This window comes from Malus sylvestris, chromosome 2, assembly GCF_916048215.2.
Source record: "Malus sylvestris chromosome 2, drMalSylv7.2, whole genome shotgun sequence".
Lineage (NCBI taxonomy): Eukaryota > Viridiplantae > Streptophyta > Magnoliopsida > Rosales > Rosaceae > Malus > Malus sylvestris.
The window spans coordinates 21,955,892-21,974,530 of record NC_062261.1 but is presented as its reverse complement, the minus strand read 5'-3'; the positions used below and the strand labels follow the sequence as shown (position 1 = coordinate 21,974,530).

At 39.6% G+C, this 18,639-nt stretch overlaps 1 protein-coding gene across 1 annotated transcript; it reads right to left on the bottom strand.

The window, feature by feature from the left end:
- Window positions 1-4,668: 4,668 nt before the first annotated feature.
- LOC126613212 (nitrate regulatory gene2 protein-like) lies at window positions 4,669-9,714 on the bottom strand. Its single transcript, XM_050281157.1, has 4 exons — window positions 8,291-9,714; window positions 7,978-8,165; window positions 6,808-7,031; window positions 4,669-5,737 (listed from the first exon to the last, which is right to left on the bottom strand). The coding sequence occupies exons 1-4, from the start codon at window positions 9,597-9,599 to the stop codon at window positions 4,948-4,950; spliced, it is 2,511 nt and encodes an 836-aa protein (XP_050137114.1). The 5' UTR covers window positions 9,600-9,714; the 3' UTR covers window positions 4,669-4,947.
- Between the last annotated feature and the right edge of the window lie 8,925 nt (window positions 9,715-18,639).

Genomic DNA, 18,639 nt, shown 5'->3' with positions numbered 1-18,639 from the left:
AATGCTTATATTCTCAAGTGAATTATTTCAAGTTTTCAGTTTCATTGAGTATCGTTTGCTATGCTTATATGCTTGGTTTTAGTCTTTGTGATTAGCTACCATCTTGACTTTTACTTGGTAAATTTGATGCAAGTTGTGCAGATGCCATGTTTTCAACTTGAGTGATAGCTTTTTGCAAATAGATAGCATAAATTACCTAGTAGTAGATGCCATACTCTGGGATTTGTGTAGTCTTTATATAAATTTCCACTGATCATAATGAGTTTCATGATGTTAAACTATTCCAGATGCCATGGATGGTTGCAAATTGCGATATACGTAATAGTTTAGATGCCATAGATATTACATTAATTAGGAAAATTTGACTATCAATGAGATTGAGTACTTGTTAATAATTTGTGGCAGGAAATAAGTAGGATTGGTTATGGTGAATCGGACGCTCTAGCATTTTACTCGATTGAATTACAACTTGTTTTTCTTGGCTGCCACTTTGTGCATTGTGATCAAACTTTCTTACTTTCATTTGTTTTTTATTATTAATTTCAATTCTCAAGTCCATCTTTCATCAATCTTTACTAATTTTACTTCGTGCAATTGGATTTAAGTTAGTTGATAAAAATTAAATCATTTTCTGAGGGACGATGTTAAGTGCTTGCTTTTTATACTATTGAACGATTTGTACACTTGCGAGCATAAAATTTGGAACTAAGTTGGACTAATTTTGGTTAGTTTAAATTTTGCAGCAGGATGAAAAATAGGTAAATGGTAAAAAAGAAAGGATAAATGGGTTAAAAAAAGTAAATGGGTAAGCGGATACTAAACAATTACGGTTAAATGGGTACGCGGTTATGGGTATGGTTAACCGTTTATAAACGGTACGGTTATGGGTATGAGTATAACCGTTTAGGCAAATACCCAACGGGTAAGTGGTTATGCGGGTATGAGCATAAATGGTTATAGATAAATAACCGCGATTACCCGCTCGCCATAACCATTGCTCATCCCTAGTGCCAGGTGCTAGTACAGAGTAATGGTAAAAGGACTCGTCCACAGCAGTTACCAAAGGGAGAGAATTAACATTTTGGGTAAAACTAACGTTAACATTCAGTTAAGTTCCACTACGTCAAGTCCAGTTCATATTCCTGATTTTCATTTACTGTTCCCTCCCTCTTTCTCAGCGTTGGAAGAACCTTAACTGAACAAAGCTGTCTTCCATTGAAGCTTTTTGGTGATCTGAAGTAGGAATGCAGCGGGGTGATTTCGTTTTTTCTACTAAGCCTTAGAAACTTTATGAGGTACTTCAAATTTGAAAATGTAGGCTCCCCCCATTCATTTTGTAAGATTTCTTCTTTTAATCCTTCTTTGGCTTTTCTTTTTGCAGGTTTCAAATTTCTGGGCGTCGGCATTGGTTTAGCACCTTGCTGCTTCGGCATTATTATTTTTTTTTCTATTGATTTATTCCAGGTACTTTCGTTTCTTTCATTTTTTAGAGGAATCTGAATCTTACTACAATTTTTCGGTCGAATTTTCTTTCATCTGTTTGGCATGGAGTTTGCTTAAACTCTGGGGTTTGGTTTTGGTTTGATAGATGCTTACGCAAGCTAATGTGCAGCAACATGGTAAAGAAACAATAGGATTTTGGTGCCGGGAAAAATCCTCCACTGGGTGAACAAACCGGGGTTTGAGTTAGCTGATCAAGCTGTGAAAACCCATTAATCACAACCGAAAACTTGTACGGTTTTAGCTTGCTCAATCACCTAGCTCCTCTAAGTGGCAGCAATAGCTAGTATGAATATGGATCTTCCTCGACGATGGATAATCATTTCCGAGATCGTCAAGCTTCCTCAATCAATCCTGAACAAGACAGCAGAAATGATATGCAGTATGGATGAACTGGAAGCATGAACAGCTACCTGAGTTCACTCAAGGCATATGCAGTGTTCAAGCTCAACCGATTCGGTGAGGCATTGAATGAAGCAAACACTCCAGAAACTACTGTACGTCTGTCTAATTTGAGTAAGAAGCACTCATAATTCAAATAAAGATGAATCGGTCGATACAGATTAACCAAATGTATTCGATAAGGAAAAATAAGTATGGAAGGATTCAATCTCTTATATGTAAACAAGTAAGAAATGTGGAGATGTTGATGAAAAAGAAGGCTAATTGCAGTTTCAGTCAGCTACTCATGGTTTAATTGGCTTTATGCAATTCCACGAAAACCTTAACACAAGCCTTCGACCTTTGGTTGCAATATTTATTCTTCGGAAACCATTTGTGAACCAGTGATATTATTTACGTTAAGAGGAGGGGGTGGGTTAAGCCTCACAATGTGTTAACAATAATGTGGTAGGCTAAGCCACACAATAGGCTAGTAATAATGTGGTTCAAATTCGGCTTTAACGAGAATCGAACCTACAACCTTTCACTTATAAGATGGTTCAATTAATCTTTGCTTGTTGAATTAGTGCTTGTTACCATCAAAATGCTTGCTACTAATTGTTTGATTAGAATGATTAGGCTGAGATAGGAAGGAGATATCTAATAGCTTCTTGTAACAAATGCCATAAATTACATAGTGGACTCATAAGATTAGATTGTGTTTTGTGTAGTTTTGGCATTTTTCATTGAACGTAACTAAGGGGTTCCATAACTAGGAATAGAGTTGGTTGTTGTTGAGGAATACAACTCGTATAACTCGCAAGAGAGTAGTAGTGAAATTCTCTAATAAACAAAAAAATGTGGGAGGGCCTAGGTTCAATACTTCGAGCTGGTGAGTCTGCTTAATCCTGACCATAAGCAGGGTGAAAGGGCTTGGAAGGGATGGATAACCGTGATTTGCTACTACTTGTTCCCCTTTAAAAAAAAAAAAAAGAAGAAGAAAAGATTAAGGAAAATTACTGTCAACATGTTAGGTGAATGAGAGTTAATAAGCTAGGTGGGATTTAGTTAGGCTTAATCGGTGTCCTAGTGCTTTATCAAATTTTATAGTATTAATTGTTTATTTGTTGGAAATCAGTATTATTATTTTTTGTTATTTTAATTGTTTTGTTGTAGGCCAAGGATTAAGATTTTTTGCTCGTTAAATTTATGATTTCTTGTCTCTTAGGGATTAGGGTTGATTTAGTTTTCTCTATAAATAGAATGCTTTATAACTCATAGAATTTTAAGTTACTCATAATGTAGTCCTTTGGTTTGTAGCCATCATGTTCCGGGTAAGAAAATTATATATCAAGAATAACAACTTGGCTAACAAACTAAAGAACAAGCCGATAAGAAACGAATATAATTTTATTAACTAAAAAGAAAGTTTGTGATGAAGGCTACAAGCTAGAGGACTATTTTGTGAGTAACTTAAAATTCTAGAAGTTAAAAAGCATAATATTTATAGAGAAAACGAAACCAAAAATTGTGATTCTTTTCTAATAATTTTTTTATGTCTATTATATTTATGACTTTATATCAATCTATTTATATAAAGCTTGACATAAGAGACAAGCATTTTGAAACGAGTCAAATAACAATTAAGTTGTATTTCACTAAGTGAGGTCAATTGTATGAATTTTAAAATACCACCGCGCTCAGTTTTACATGAAATCTTTCGTGAGCTCCAAATACTCCATATCATGTCTTATGTCTCTTCCAAAGTCTTCATAGGTCTTCTCTTACTCCTTTTGTGATGAGCCTCATAATCGCATCTTCTAACCGGAGCATTTGTAGGTCTTCGTTTCACATGTGCAAACCATCTTAACCGATTTTCTCTCATCTTGTCTTCAATTGTGGACACTCCTACCTCGCATATCATTGTTCTTAATCCTGTCATTTCTTGTGTGCCCACACATCTAACGAAGCATTCTTATCTCTGCTATACTTATTTTTTTGCACATGTTGCTTTTTGACCGCCCAACATTCCCTGCATAAAGCATCGCTAGCTTTATTGTCATCCTATAAAAAATTTCTTTGAGCTTTAATGGCATATGACAATCACACAATACACTCGATGCACTCTTTCACTTCATCCATCTAACTTGTATTCCATGTTTGAGATCTCCATATAATTCTCCTTTATTTGCAAGATAGGTCCAAGATAACAAAAACTTTCAAGTTTTGGTACTTTCTGATCTCCAAACCTCACCTATATGATATCTCATTTGGGCCCCTATTCTCACCGAAATTGCACCACATATAATATGTCTTTGACCTACTTAGGTAAAGATCTTTAAATTTCAACACTTCCCGCAAAAAATGAGAGAAATGGCATTTCAAGTATTAAAACTAAAAAATGAGAAGAAATTTCAAATATAAATATAATCGAGACTGCCCTTAATCATAAATGGATGATTTGGTGTAGTGGTTATGATTGTGCATGTTTACCTTGTGGATGAAGATTCAAATTTCCACTCGTCACATTATTCTATTTTTGGTGGTGGTTGGCCAGAGCTTGGCCGCCGGTGGTGGTCGTCGAAGGAGAATCTCACCGGAGTTGTTAGTTATTGCTTAATTGGCAAATGGTGAAATAAAATTTAATTTTAGTAGGAGTTATGATTGTATGCAAATACAACAGGGGAATGAGATCTTAAATTACAAAATATAATGATTGTGAACTGAGCTATATGATGAGAGATGATGTCAGGATCCTAATTTGCAGCCGGCGCTACTACTACGGTATATTGGTAATTCCTCTTCACATATAAGTCGGACGATTTAAGTTCAACTCCTGCAGGGACGATCTCGGGTTACAACAATCTTAAGCGCATCCCTGTACATGCATATTTTTCCTCCCTCCAAAACAAAAGGATTTGCAAACCAAAAAATTCCACATATTTACATGTTGTAAACCCCCCAAAAGAATACTACCAACAATATGAGACCCCTGACAAAAAAATTCCAGCTCTACTAGACTCCGACTAACGGGAAACCCCACAAGCACCAAAATCACGTTCCCATCTATTTAATGGCGTAGGAACGGGTACAAACCGACTCTAGTGCCTCCGTAAATAGGCCAGAAAAACTGGTCAGTGCCTGAAAAACTCCTGGCAAGCCTGTTTGAAGATTGTTTAGTGTCATGGCTCTTGTCACCTCCACCGCCTTTGTATGCCTCATCATCTCATCTTCAACCCGCCTCTGGCAGGTTGTAAGTTCAGATTTCTTCTCAGCAAGCGGGTCTCGCGCATCCAAAACCTGCCCGTTTTCAGGCCCTGAGTCAGGAAGCCCGATGCCAACCATGGAGTAGGAGTTGTAGAATTTCTTTTCAATGTTTCGGAGAGAAGAAGCCTTTTTCTCAAGCTCCTTCGATGCAGCTTCAGTGCGTTTTTTTATCTTGAGCTCTTCGCTCTGTTTCACAGAGATTACGTGGACAACATTGATAAAGCTCTTGATAGCCTCGGAAGCTACTGTGTCAGGGACACGCTCAAGTGCAAGCTTCCACTCATCACAGAAGGAATCTACATCAGAAGATTCGTTGTGCACATTGAAGGTCATGTCGTTGTTTACAGGAAGGAGGGTGAGCTTGAACCAACTATGAACAGACCGAATAAAGTCCCGTTTGAACTTTATTAAGCGGCAGAAACTGGAATGCCAGGCAGAGACCGCCGATTCAAGGTCACGAGTTGCCTGCCGGTGCAGTTCCGAAGTTGAGTCACCCTTTGCTGACCGGTTCACAAGTCCCTTAACCTGTTGTACAATGTTGTTCTGGACTTCATGGTACTGGTGCATTGATTTCCACATGTACATGAACCTGCACTCGGTATATCACACATAAATATTGACATTTTGAATTAAGGTCACCGTTTAGATAAACCCTACTCACACGACAATCAGATCTACGCATTATTCAATAAAGCAGGGTCATCAGAATAATTTAACTACCGTATTCTACAGTTCCGTGTATGACGGGCGATAAATCGACTTTTTTAATCAATATTACAGAAAATCCTATTCAAATCTGAGCTCTAACAGAGAACCTGACACACAAAAGTTACCCTCCATTTCATTCACTCCTTCAGACAAATATATGTCCACCTCAAGAAAGAAAAGTTAATTGTCGTAGGACCTTTTGGTAATCAATGTTAGTAATTATGCTTCTTAAAAATGGATCCCACAAACACGGTGATGAATAAGTTTTCACTTCTCATAACAACGAGAGATTCTCTCTTGCAACCAATTCATAATCCCAATGGCACCACCCGGCCAATCAATACTCACCAAATGTTAAAAAATTGAAGCACCCGCCAATAAGAGCTTGCGATGTGGTGAATTGGTGACGAGAGTCACTTCACAATAATGACACCGATTTATAAGCCATACGAATTTGCAAAATCAATGATGTTACTGACTTGTTAGTTAATCAAACCTGGAAGTGGATCCAGAAACAGACAACGGTGGGACATATCATAGTTAAAGTCCAATCCACCTAACTTTCCATCTATAATAACTGTTACCAAAAGGGTTTGCAGACAAGAGGAAACATAGCCACCCCACCTGAGAAGCAGTTTTGGGATTACGGTCTAGTTTTAATAGGTGGCCAGAGATTGGATGGATTGGAGTGGATTGCATTGGACTGGACAATCCAGGACAAGAGGGAACATGTAGTTCCAGAGGAGGGAATAAGCAAGTGGCACATCAGAGGAGTAATTTCATAGTGCTTTCAACTACCAGCCACTCAGCCAGTGACCTACCCTTGTATTTTCCACATGTGCTAAATTTAAGTTACCAACCGAAATTTCATATCGAACGAAATACCCCAATATATTTTTCACCGTAAAGAAAATAAATCTTATTCGGTTAATGAAAAGAGATGAGACTTACCCATGGCACAGTTCAACAAGCTGAGGCACGAGATCAGAGTCTCTAAGATCAATGATTGCAGTGGAGGTGGTTGAGACAGCTTGAGATGTGACAATAATTAGTGATTGCAGCCTCTTTATGGACGCCTTGGTCTTGTCTACCTTGGTTTCATCCTCGCCCTTGTACTCCTGATGTTGCAGTGCCGACAGCTTCTTCTCGTGGTCAATCTTGACACCTTCTCTCGCCTGAAATTCAATAACAATATGTTGCCTGCATAAGCACTTTCCGGTTGGAACGACATGGCTTCCACATAAATACAACAATAGAAACTTATTTCCTGATACAGCCGAATTTGGGCACATGACCGTCAAGCCAATCATTTCTGCGACTCCGATCCTTGGTCTCATCTGGGAAATTTCTATGTTTCCACAATATGACAACTACGACATGATTCCCTTCTATTTGAAGTAAAAGGCATGAATAATTGAAACCATTCAAACGTACCAAAAAGAAAAAGTAAATCCATACGAAGTGAAGTTTAACAAATTTTGAACAAGAGAACAACAGAATGCGTGCATTTTTTTCCTGTGCAAACCCTCCTCTAACCAAGAAAGACGGGCGGAAAGAGTACTTGAGGAAAAGTAAAAGGCAATTTATATACGACTATGAATGTAGTAAAAACATTATACACAAACATGGAAAGAGACTCCACGAAGCTATGCTCGTTAAGATGTCGATATTTGCCAACCAAAAACGCAGTAAAGTTTCCTTTTAGGCGCTACAGGCTGCATCCACTTTATCAAAGTAGTCTGGTTAATAGGCTACAAACCCAGATTACAGGACAAAGGCAGGTTGTCCTTGTCAATTTCACAGGCTGTCAAGGGCATATCAGTCATTTTAACCAGCATTCCAAAAGACAGCTACTATTGGGGGGAAAATCAACCGTCCAAATCACAAAAAGAAGCCCTCGGGAAAAAAACACTTTTTGAAATTCAATCAAGATACTCATTTTTTCCTTATACTTTTCCTATATTACCCTTTGAATATCCCATACAGGACACCCGGTTTAATCTAGTAACGCCGCTTCAACAACAACAATCTACGATACGTTGATTTCCCATGAAAATTACAATTGGGTGAAAAACTATGAGTAAAAAGTTGATGGATGAACAATGGGAGGAAAAAGAATACCTTGACTTCCTCATAGAGCTTCTTCTCCCAGGCCAAGAGCCGTTCAAAGGTGGAGCAGAGGCTCTTTGAACCGCCCGGCTCGCTCATCAGCGAGCCGGCATCCAGCCGGTACTTGACTTCAAGCGGCGGTTTTGAACTCCAAGTGGAGCTCAAACTGCTCAGCAAACTGCTGGAGTGGTACAATGTCTCTGCAAGAAAGAATTGGGACAAAATATAAGTTAATTCCAATTGAAACCGAAAGATTTTATTTTATTTTCCCACACATTTTCCCGGGAACCAAACACCCCCAACTCCAAGTTAAAGAAAGACATACTCTTGAGTTCCCGGAAGCTCCGATCCAGCTGCGCCCGGCTGGTCTCGAGCATCTCGGAAACCTGGTCGCCGGCGGCGGCGGCCCTGTCGAAATTCTCCTCAATCGCCTCCACAATCTCCTTCAAATTCCTGTGCCGCACCACCATCTTCATATTGGAGATCTCACCGCTCCGGTAAGTACTCCCTCCCTCCGACCCCTCCGACCTCTCAGACTTGCTCGTGCTCGGCGCATACCTTGGCATCGCCTGAGCCGCCGGAACACCGCCCGAACCGGCCACCGACTCTGCCCGAACAGACTCCGGCTCGAAATTCGACCGGGTACCCATCTCGGATCTCGACTCCCTCTCGTCGTCCCCTTCTTCGTCGGAGCTCGTCGTGCTGTAGTGGTCGTGGTCGTCCCACTCACTGCACTCCACCTCCTCCCTCTCCGATGGAGCGTATTTCTCGGACTGGGCGTATTTCTGCGACGGCGCGTACTTCTCCGACTGAGCGTACTTTTCGGACTGAGCATACTCGTGTCTTTTCTGGTGATGGGCGTTCTGGGCATTTGGGTTTCGGTGGTTGAGGAAGAAATCGTACTTCGATCTCTCGGTTTCGGTCTCGGGCGGCTCCGTCTCTGTATCGTTTTCGTCCGAATGTTCGGAGTCGAGATGGTGGGGCGATTTTTGGTGTTGGCGGGATTGGGATTGAGTTTTTTGGCGTTGGTCGAAGAACTCGGAATCCGGCGGCGACGGAGGGTAGAAATTTTCCCAGTTCCACATGGAGGAGGCCTGCGACGGCGTGGTCGAGTAGTTCGACTCCGCCTGGAAAGCCGACGGAAACCCATAAGGATTGCCGAAATTCGACTTCTGACTTCCAGGAGAAGACGGAAGACTCGATTCCGACAGTATGTGTGGGAGCTTCGGGGGCGGCTGGCGGCGGCGACGGTGTTGGTGAGAGGCGGGGGCGGAGGAGGAAGAGAGGATGTGGGGAAGGTTGGAGCTGTTGATGGTGGGAGAGAGAGGCGGAGGAGGTGGGGGCGGGTGGAGGGAGGAGGGAGCTGGGGAAGGGGCACGTGGAGGGATGTGGTTGGTGGTGGGAGGGGGGACTTGGTGGAGGAAGACGGCGGGGGTTTGGTGGGAGATGGAGAGGGGTTCGAAGGCGGCGAAGGAGACGAGGGCGGAGCCAGTGAGGCGGAGGGAACGGCAGTAGTCGGCGTGGGCGGCGGCCAAGTGGTGGCGAGCGTAGACGGCGTCTTTCATGAGGCGGCGGCGCTCCTTGCACCGCCTGACAGTGTCCTCGTTGTCCAATTTCGACGCTGTGCACCCCATAAAGGTAAAATAATAATATAATAAGTACCAAAGTGGGAGTGAAGAAGCCTCTGGCTCGAGCTCAGAGCAAGGAAGGAGAAGGGAAGTTATAGTTGTTAGGCTTTGTACTGTTGCCTTGCCTGTTCGGGTAGTTTTTGTTTTCTTATTTTTTTTATTTTATTTTTTTTATTTGTTTACTTTCTATGGAAAGAGTAAAGTGAGTTTTTTTTGTTTTTTTTTATATTTATTTTTTTAATTATTTTAAAATAGAAGTATAAAATAGATTGAAAAGGGTTGGCAAATAAAATCTTTCGAAAATGTTTCTTTGTCGGGACTTATTAATTTACTTTCATCATGTATTGTTTGGGTTTGTTTCTCTATGTACAAAAGAGTAAGTGGCTAAGTAATGTCATGTTAAGAGGGGGAGGAAGATAACTAGTTTGGTGATTGTGGAGTGAAAAATAATACATAACATCTTGTAGCTAACGCGTGAAATTTACAGGAGGCGAGAATGTCCTTATTAAATAGGGGGATGTTCACATTCGTTCCACACACAATACGACTCTAGAGTTGCTAACAATTACTTCTCCAAGTTCTTATGTCCATGCCAAAGAAAAAAAGTTGAAAGCATTAAAGATACGATTAATAACCAAATTTTGTCTTTAAAGCTTTCCTTATTGAAGACCAACTCCATCAAGTAAAGAATCACCATCAAATCCAATTAGGAATTCCACGAGATAGTTACAAAGATATTATTAATTAAATAATATATTTGGGATTATTGCTCAAGTATCTTTATGATATCACAACATTTTAATGACATCTTACTGCATCCAATGGATGACGCATCTTGGCAAACTGGACGTTGACACAAGGCATGACAAACCCTTCACATGTGGCCAGGTATCTCCTTATAAATACATCATCCCATCCAATTTCTAATAAGCTTTTGCTACGTAATTAAGCCATAAACTCTCTTTTCAAAGAAACTGAATTTGGTATCAGGGATGCATTGGCCAAGCTTTCGCTAGTTCATAGGTGTGTAGATTTGGTCTTTAACTATTTGTAGGTCCACATTTATCAAAACTGAAGACGACGGATTTTTGCTACTATAGTGAAGTTATGGTATTAAAGTGTAAATTTGAAACATTTTTCATCTTATGTAGAATTTTGTTTAGATATTAGGCGTTGACATTAGGCACTAAATTAAAGTAGGGTAAATACCCATGACATAATTAAAATTAACGACTTTGGTTCAGTTTTAAGGTAAGAAAATAACGTATATACTGGCAAGCGTGCCACAACCTAATTCATTATTTAAACGTATTTAATTAAATCAAGTGTTTAGTTATAAGATGTGAATTTTTTTTCTTTCTCTTTTGTGTAAAACTCTAGCCTAAATCTAATCATGGGGTGTGATATCCACACACCTCATTTTACTTCTCACATACCTTTTTAATTTTCGGCCGTCAGATCGGATGAATTGAAGAATATCAACGACATAAATTATCAAGGGGTGTGTGAGAAGTAAAATGGGGTGTGTGGATAGCATACCCCTCTAATTATTTTGTTGTTGCAAGAAAAGTTAACTAGACTAAACCTTTTTTCTGTTCCTTTTTTTTATTTTTTTATTTCATGCATATAAAGTATAAATTAAAATTCTAGTTTGGTAATGTTTGCTTAGTTTAGTTGATTAATTAGAGACATATTCAATTAGGATTTTGAGGTATTTTAATAAATTTATAAATCTATTGATCTTAATGGAGTTTAATTGATTACTAAATATTACATATGAAATTTTGAGTTAATAACCTCACATTTTTCGAGAGGTGAAATTTGAGAATGCTTAAAATCACCATTCTAAAAATCCCTGCCTAGAGCCGCCTAGCCCTAAACTTCTAGGCGCTAGGCAGTTGGCCACCGCCCCTCTAAATGCCTAGACGTTTGAAAATTAAGAAAAGGCGCCTAGACCTACTGAGGCACCTGCCTAGACCGCCTAAGCACCTGCCTAGCCTGTACAGACCTGCCTAAACACCCGCCTAGGTTGTGACTCACTTAGACTGAAAATAGATAACTTTCATTTTGCATTTTACTTGTTTAATAAATTGTAAGAGACTTGTTGAATACTTAAAGGAACACACATTATATACTTGTTCCCCATGTTTTTATTATGTTCCAATAGATCAGAATATATATGTCATTCCATTTTGTAGTTTATGATGAAAATATATATTTTAAGTATAAACAGACACTTATTTACACGAAATATAATATATTTAATTAAATCCGCCTAATCCACCTAGACCCCGCCTAGGTGCCTAGGCACTTGGCCCCAACCCACCGCCCGACTAACGCCTAGCGTCTTTTAGAACCTTGCTTAAAATACACTACGATATATCTCCAATTCCCCAACTTTTTGAAATCCTTTAAAATCAATTTTTAATTAAATACACCTAAAATATTATAAACTCAAAGTCTTAATTAAATAAACCTAGACTTTCAGAAAATGACACACCCCGACCGAGATCGAGGCATGCTGGCCGTCACGTGAGGGTGACGTAGCCATGTGCATAGTGCAGAAGCGATAAGGATAAGAAATATACGAATAAATAAAAACCGAAAGCTACTAATGTGCACTAATAAACAGGAAGTGCTAGGAGTGAGATACAAGTGTAAATACTCCTAATCAAAGCATAGAAAGTCTAGGTGCAGTCCAGTAGGACAAGTACTAGTTATACAATACCAGAAGATGTCCTACAAATATTTTATTCTATCAGAACCGTCGAGATCCTCAATGCCATCAACAGCAAGTCTACCTAAAACCTGGAGGGGCGCAAAACAGAAAATGTGAGTGGGCAAAAACAAAGGTTTTGAAAACACATTTAACTTTCAAATGCTCTAATCCCTCACTGTAAAACAAGTATAATTTTTCCCAGATATAGTGTCACAGCCCGTCCCGAGATTTTATTCATCGAGGACGTGAAAAGATGAATTTACCCTTAGCGGGTATTAAGGTACGTGGGTGTGACGTTATTTGGATTAATTTTATAAGTTTGGATTAAATTTGGATTGTATTTTGTGTGGGTAGGGATTAAATTTGGCATGTATGGTTGTGGTTGGACCACACACTCGCTCAAGACCTCCCTCCTTCCCCCGTGCCTTCTCTCTCTCTCCTCCCTCACTACTCTCTCAGTTTCTCACTCTCTCCCTCTCAAATTGTACGGACCTCACCACAAAACCCTGAAACTTCACGGATCGAAGGTGCCAAGGGCACCATTGTGCTCGTGAAGACTCTACGAACTCAAAGACACCATTTTCAGGTAAGGAATCCTTCGTTTTCACGTTGAAAACTCGAGGTCCGAGTTTGGCACTATTCATGAACTTTTTGTTGGTTGATTTTTAGGACAATCCAAGCTCATAGTGAGCTTAGTGAGGTCCCAAGGAATCTCGGAGTGCTTCGTTGGAAGGATTTGGACGTCGGGATCACGAGGGTTAAGTTTGGCCGGTTTTGCTTGGATTTTTCCGATGAGCTTTAGTTGTTTTTGAAGCTTAAAAGTAGTATATTGTGATTCTACATGTTTAGGGCTTTAAATTGATATATTATACGAAAAAAATGGTTGAGAAACGAAGGAGAACGAAGCATTTGAAAATTCCCCAGTTTTCCGGCCACCGGAAAAACCAGTCCGGCGAACTCGCGAGGAAGAAGGTGCGCGTGGGCGAGCGTGGACCCGTGCCTTCCTGGGCGCGTGGGGGCTCGTGCCACAGTAAAAAATTATTTTAAAAATTTTTCGACGTCCGTGACGTCGAGTAGGTCAATGTGGTATATTCATATACCCAAATTGAGCACCGTATGAGAAGTTATTAAGGATTGTTGGTTAGGTGTTTAAATAACGTTTTATAGTTTTCGTATTTAGGTAAAAATGTGAATTGATGATCCGACCGTTGGATCATCACCAAACTTTGATACGTTGTAATACGTAATATTTGAGGATTATAGGAACTTACGGATTGGGAATCCGATTTACGGATCTTCCGAAATTGGAGTTGTAAGTCCATAATATAGAATGTTAACCGTCACTTAGTTTTGTTAATTGACGGAGATCCGACCGTTGGATGGTAATGAAATTTTAGGATGTTATCCTAGAGATATATTGTGGACCTCTGGAAGTTATGGATTTAAAATATGAGTGGCGGATCTTCCGGATCGAACTACGTAGTGACGTATTTTATACAAATTATATATTCTCTCGATATGAATTCTGAGGTTGGATTTGATTATTGTTTTAGGCACCGATCGTCATGACGCCTTGGCGTATTGTGCTAGAGAGTTGTAGGGGGAACTCCAGGTGAGTGGGCAGTTTTGATTTCGTATTTACCTATATACAACTGTTTTTCCCAGAAAATACGTTTATGTGAAAATTATGAATCTAATTGCCATGCATGAAACTGTTGAGATATTTAGTTTGATAATTGATATATATATATATATATATATATATATATATATATATATATATATATGTGAAATGACGCGGTGGACGCTCAGGTGAGTTTATTTATTTTCAGCTGAGTTATTTATCATGGATTGCATTGAAAGCTCATGACCTGCACCTAGGTGATAGTGCTTATATTGTTATTCACCACACCGCACGCTCGTCTTGGATCCAAGTAGGTGGATGTCGTACAGACCATGTGAGGGTTCCGACATGCTAGTCGTACAGATCACTAGATGTGATTCCGACTAGTGGGTGACCTTAGTTATGCCCGCTGATGATTGATGAGAGAAGCACTAGAGCGTATTTATACACCTATCATCGTACAGACTACTATATGTAGTTCCGAGTGACGTGCAGAGTTGAACCGTACAGGTCATCGAGGTGACTCCGGTTGGATTGGATGTTGAGCTTTAGAATCAACCGTACAGGACCACTTCAGGGTCTCCGGTTGATTTATTTTCACCTGATTTATATTGATGCATCTATATTATGTTTTTGGACACTTGGCATGACATATTTTTCTGAAAAGTGTTAAAGGATAGTGATTTGAGATATTTGCTTATATATATGTTTATATATACTATTTTCTGGGAAAGTATACAGGTTTTACGGAGAGGGGTTAGAATTATTTTTGGCGAAATGTTTTTGAAAAGCTTTGGTTTTACTGATCCACTCAATTTTGTTTTTTCGCCCCTCCAGGTTTAAGTTAGTAGAGCTTTGGTGGCCACGAGGAACCCAACGGCGTTCTGACAGAATTCACAAAAGTAGGACTCACCCTCGGGGGTTTCCATTTAGTAATTGTATTTTAAGAGCTTCCGAACTGTGTAAATGGTTACGTCACTCTCACGTGACGGCCAGCACGCCCTCATTCGGGACGGGGTGTGTCATATAGAATATAAACATATGCATAAATATATATAAATATCTCAATTCAAATCATGCTTCACATAACCATATTCATAAGTATGCCATGCCAAAACATGAAAATAGAATATAACTCAGGTGAGAATAAATTCATGGAAACTAACATATTAGTCGGAACCCCTGCATAAGTCTGTACGGCTGAATTCATAGCTTATTAGTCAATCTAGTCAGAGTCACTGCAAGTGACCTATACGGCGCTACACTGCACACGAGTCGGAACCACTGGAAGGGTTTGTACGACAAGACTGGGTGTAATATAATTATGCTTAATACTACGCTCTCATGATATCTGAGTGATAAATCACTAGTCACCTACGAGTCGGAACCACCTATAATGGTCTGTACGACAAGACTGTGTACCTAAATTGGATCCAATGTGAGTATAGGGTGCGGGATGTGACATTATATACAGGCCTGTGCCAATCTCTGGCTAATCACTAACACCGGTGTGCAGGTTTATGAGCTCTATGTTTCTCAATTAGTCACAAACGTTATTCACATTCACAATTCATAACCTCACCTGGACTTACCTAAGTGTTCACAGCACCACAATTATATATTATGCATCATATACAAATTCATATGCAGAATATAAATTTATATGCATGGCATTTTAAAGCATACTTTCATTTAAACGCATTTTCTGGGAAAATATCAAGTATATAAGTATATACTAAAAATCAAAAGCCCACTCACTGGTATGTCGAAGGGTCGTAGCCCCCGAGTTGCCCTTGACTGCGCTCGTCCTTGGGATAAGTCTCTCCTATATGTGAAACAACTATAAAAAGGTTAATTTAAAGCACATAACCAATACTAGCTAATAACTTCTCATACAATGCTCAAATGGGGTGTTTAAATATACCAACGTGATCTACACAACCTCACGAACATCCCCATATTTTTAGAAAAAATTTCTAACCACCCACGTGTCGGCCAAGGCACGGCCAGACGAGCCGCCCACGCATGGGCACTTGCCAGGCACATTGACGGCGGCAATTAACGCCATCAGGGATATTCCGTCAAAAAATAAGCATATACCGTTAATTATTAACGGCCTCATCTAACGCTGTTAGCATATTCCGTCAAAATTGACGGAATATGCCCTCATATTCTCCGACGAGTTGCCGGATTTTGGATTTTGTTTCAAAATCTTATATCTTCTTCATTTCTTAACCAAATTCTATGAAACTTGACCCATTTTGAAGATCTCACCAAGACGAACAAAACCAGACTTAAGTCGAGCCCTGAAACCATCGGAAACCCGTAGCAAAAAGCCTCGATATTCTGGTAAATCTTAAAACTCGTCGTTCTCGATAATCCGACGTCCAAATTCTTCCAACGAACCACTCCGAGCCTCGTGAGGACCTCCTTAAGCTACCTATAAACTTGAAATCCCCAAAACACACGATTTTACGATTGCATGAATAGTGACATAAATCAAGTTAAGGTTTTCACTAGTTTTCGAAGAAGTTCTTACCTAAAAATGGTACCATTCAACTCGTATGAACCTCAGGAACATGATGGTGTCCTTTAAACCCTCGATCTGCAAACTTTCCACTAGTTTTGTTGTTAATCCGTGATAGGAGCATATTTATGCGACTTAGTTAGCTTGTTTCTTGCATCTTCATAATTAGTTTGTGCTTATTTTAGTGTTTTAAGCTATTTTCGTGTGTTTGCAGGTCCAAATGACAAAGTTGGCAAGAAAGTGTAAATTTGGTCATTTTGAAGCAGTTTTGGGCACCAAATGGATAGCTTATGAATGGAGCAAGATGGATGGACGAATTTGAAGTTCAAGATGCTAGGAATGTGCTAAAAAGATGAAGAAAATAAATTCAAGACAAAGAAGATAAGGAATCAGCTCAAAAGAAGGAATATTATCCAAAACCTTATCCAACCTTATCTTAACCAAACAAACCTTATCTTATCTTATCCTAATCCTATCCTACCTTAATTCCAGTTGCAAACGGGGATTATTTTCAGATTTGGACACATAAAAATATGATTCTAGAGGCCTTATCTCATCTCCTAGGCCTATATACACACACATCTATGCGCCTATTTCATAACCACCACCCTCTACCACAATTCACATAACCATTCACCACAAATTCGTCCACACACAAGAGCCTTAAGTTAGAAAATCCCCATTGTGCCGCAGCTGTGCAAGGAAGGAGAAGAAGGAGCTACCTGGAGCCGTGCTTGCCATTCAAGACGTTGGATTGTTAGATTGTTTCTAGGTGTATTCTATCTTTATTTTCAATGTTTAAATTTAATTGTCTTTGTTTAATTGCGAACATGCGGAACTAATTTCTTCATAGTTGGAGGTGAATTCGAAGCCATGATGATTATATGTCTTATATGAATTGATTACATCCAGTTATTGTTTCTTGAGTCTTGAATGTGATTTGCTTATCTGAGTTATCAAAACTTATTTATGTATGTAGACTACGGGTCGACACTTAATTTGCATGCATAAATTTGATGCTAGAGTATAAGGGAGTTTCACCTAATCGTTATGACCTTATATTCACAAGTAGTAAAAGTCACTAGTCATGATTGTGTTAATTGAATCCTAGGCAGGAGTATCATGCTTTTCATAGTTACGAGTGCCTCGTCAACGCTTATGGTTTTCAAAGAACTTAATGACCTTTGATATGTTTTCTATCATGCTTTTCATAGTTAGGGAACTTGAGAAGGATAATTTGGTTATGATGCGTATCCCGTCCAATTCAACGAAATAGGGAAAATCTGATGGTTAATTTGTGTTGTCACGGTTAACTTGGGGAGTTGTCATTCATGGTTTAAAGGAACAATACTGGAACTTGGTTCGTATGCATATGTCATGTGTGGAGAAGGACCCTCTAACTAGCCTTTCACCCTTTTCAATTCACCAAATTCGTTTTCTTAAAGTGTTTTATGCAAAGTTTCTGTTTTAAGTTTTGAATTCGTAAAAAACATTCCCCCTTTCATTAAGTCTTGTTAGTTGTGTTGATGCACAAAACCGGATGGTCTTGGTACAACGTAAATCCGACCGTGAATCTGCATGAAATGTAAATGACACAAGATGTATCGTGGTTCACCCCAAGGTTTGGGCTACGTCCACACTGATTGTATTGTATTTCTCTGTTGAAGAAGGAGAGAGAGAGCTTAGAGCTTAGGGGTGTGAGGAAGCTTTGAGAGGGATGAAGAGAGACCCTAGGAATTGGCCTCTCAGAGTGAGAGTGAGGCCCTTCCCAATTGTGAGGGTGAGGGGTCATTTTATAGAATAAGGACTCCTCACCTATTACATATTTGCCCCTTCCTTTATCCCATAATTACATTTAAGTCCCCTGAGTATTTGTACGAGATCTAAATACGAGGCCCTAAATATGGTATAAACAGTAGTCCCCCAAGTCTTCAGTCAAGAGAGTCTTTTGGCTGGAGACTTGAAATTCAGTCCATGTGTGGGCCGAAGTAACTAGATGTCGTCTAGAACTAATGCTTGATATGAGGCGGTGCCCAATCTGAAATGATGCTCAACTAGAAGTAGCACATGTTGCGAGGCCGCTTTGCTTGTAGCTTGTGTTGCCTTGGTTGGCTCGGCTTGTGGCGTTTGAAGGTGAGGGAGTCCCTTTTATAGAATAAGGGCTCGCTCTTCAATA

Coding starts and splice junctions, on each gene's coding strand:
- LOC126613212 (XM_050281157.1), bottom strand. CDS start 9,599: ATGGGGTGCACAGCGTCGAAATTGGACAACGAGGACACTGTCAGGCGG. Junction 7,032..7,977: donor AGCTCTATGAGGAAGTCAAG/GTATTCTTTTTC, acceptor ATTGAATTTCAG/GCGAGAGAAGGTGTCAAGAT. Junction 5,738..6,807: donor CTTGTTGAACTGTGCCATGG/GTAAGTCTCATC, acceptor TACCGAGTGCAG/GTTCATGTACATGTGGAAAT.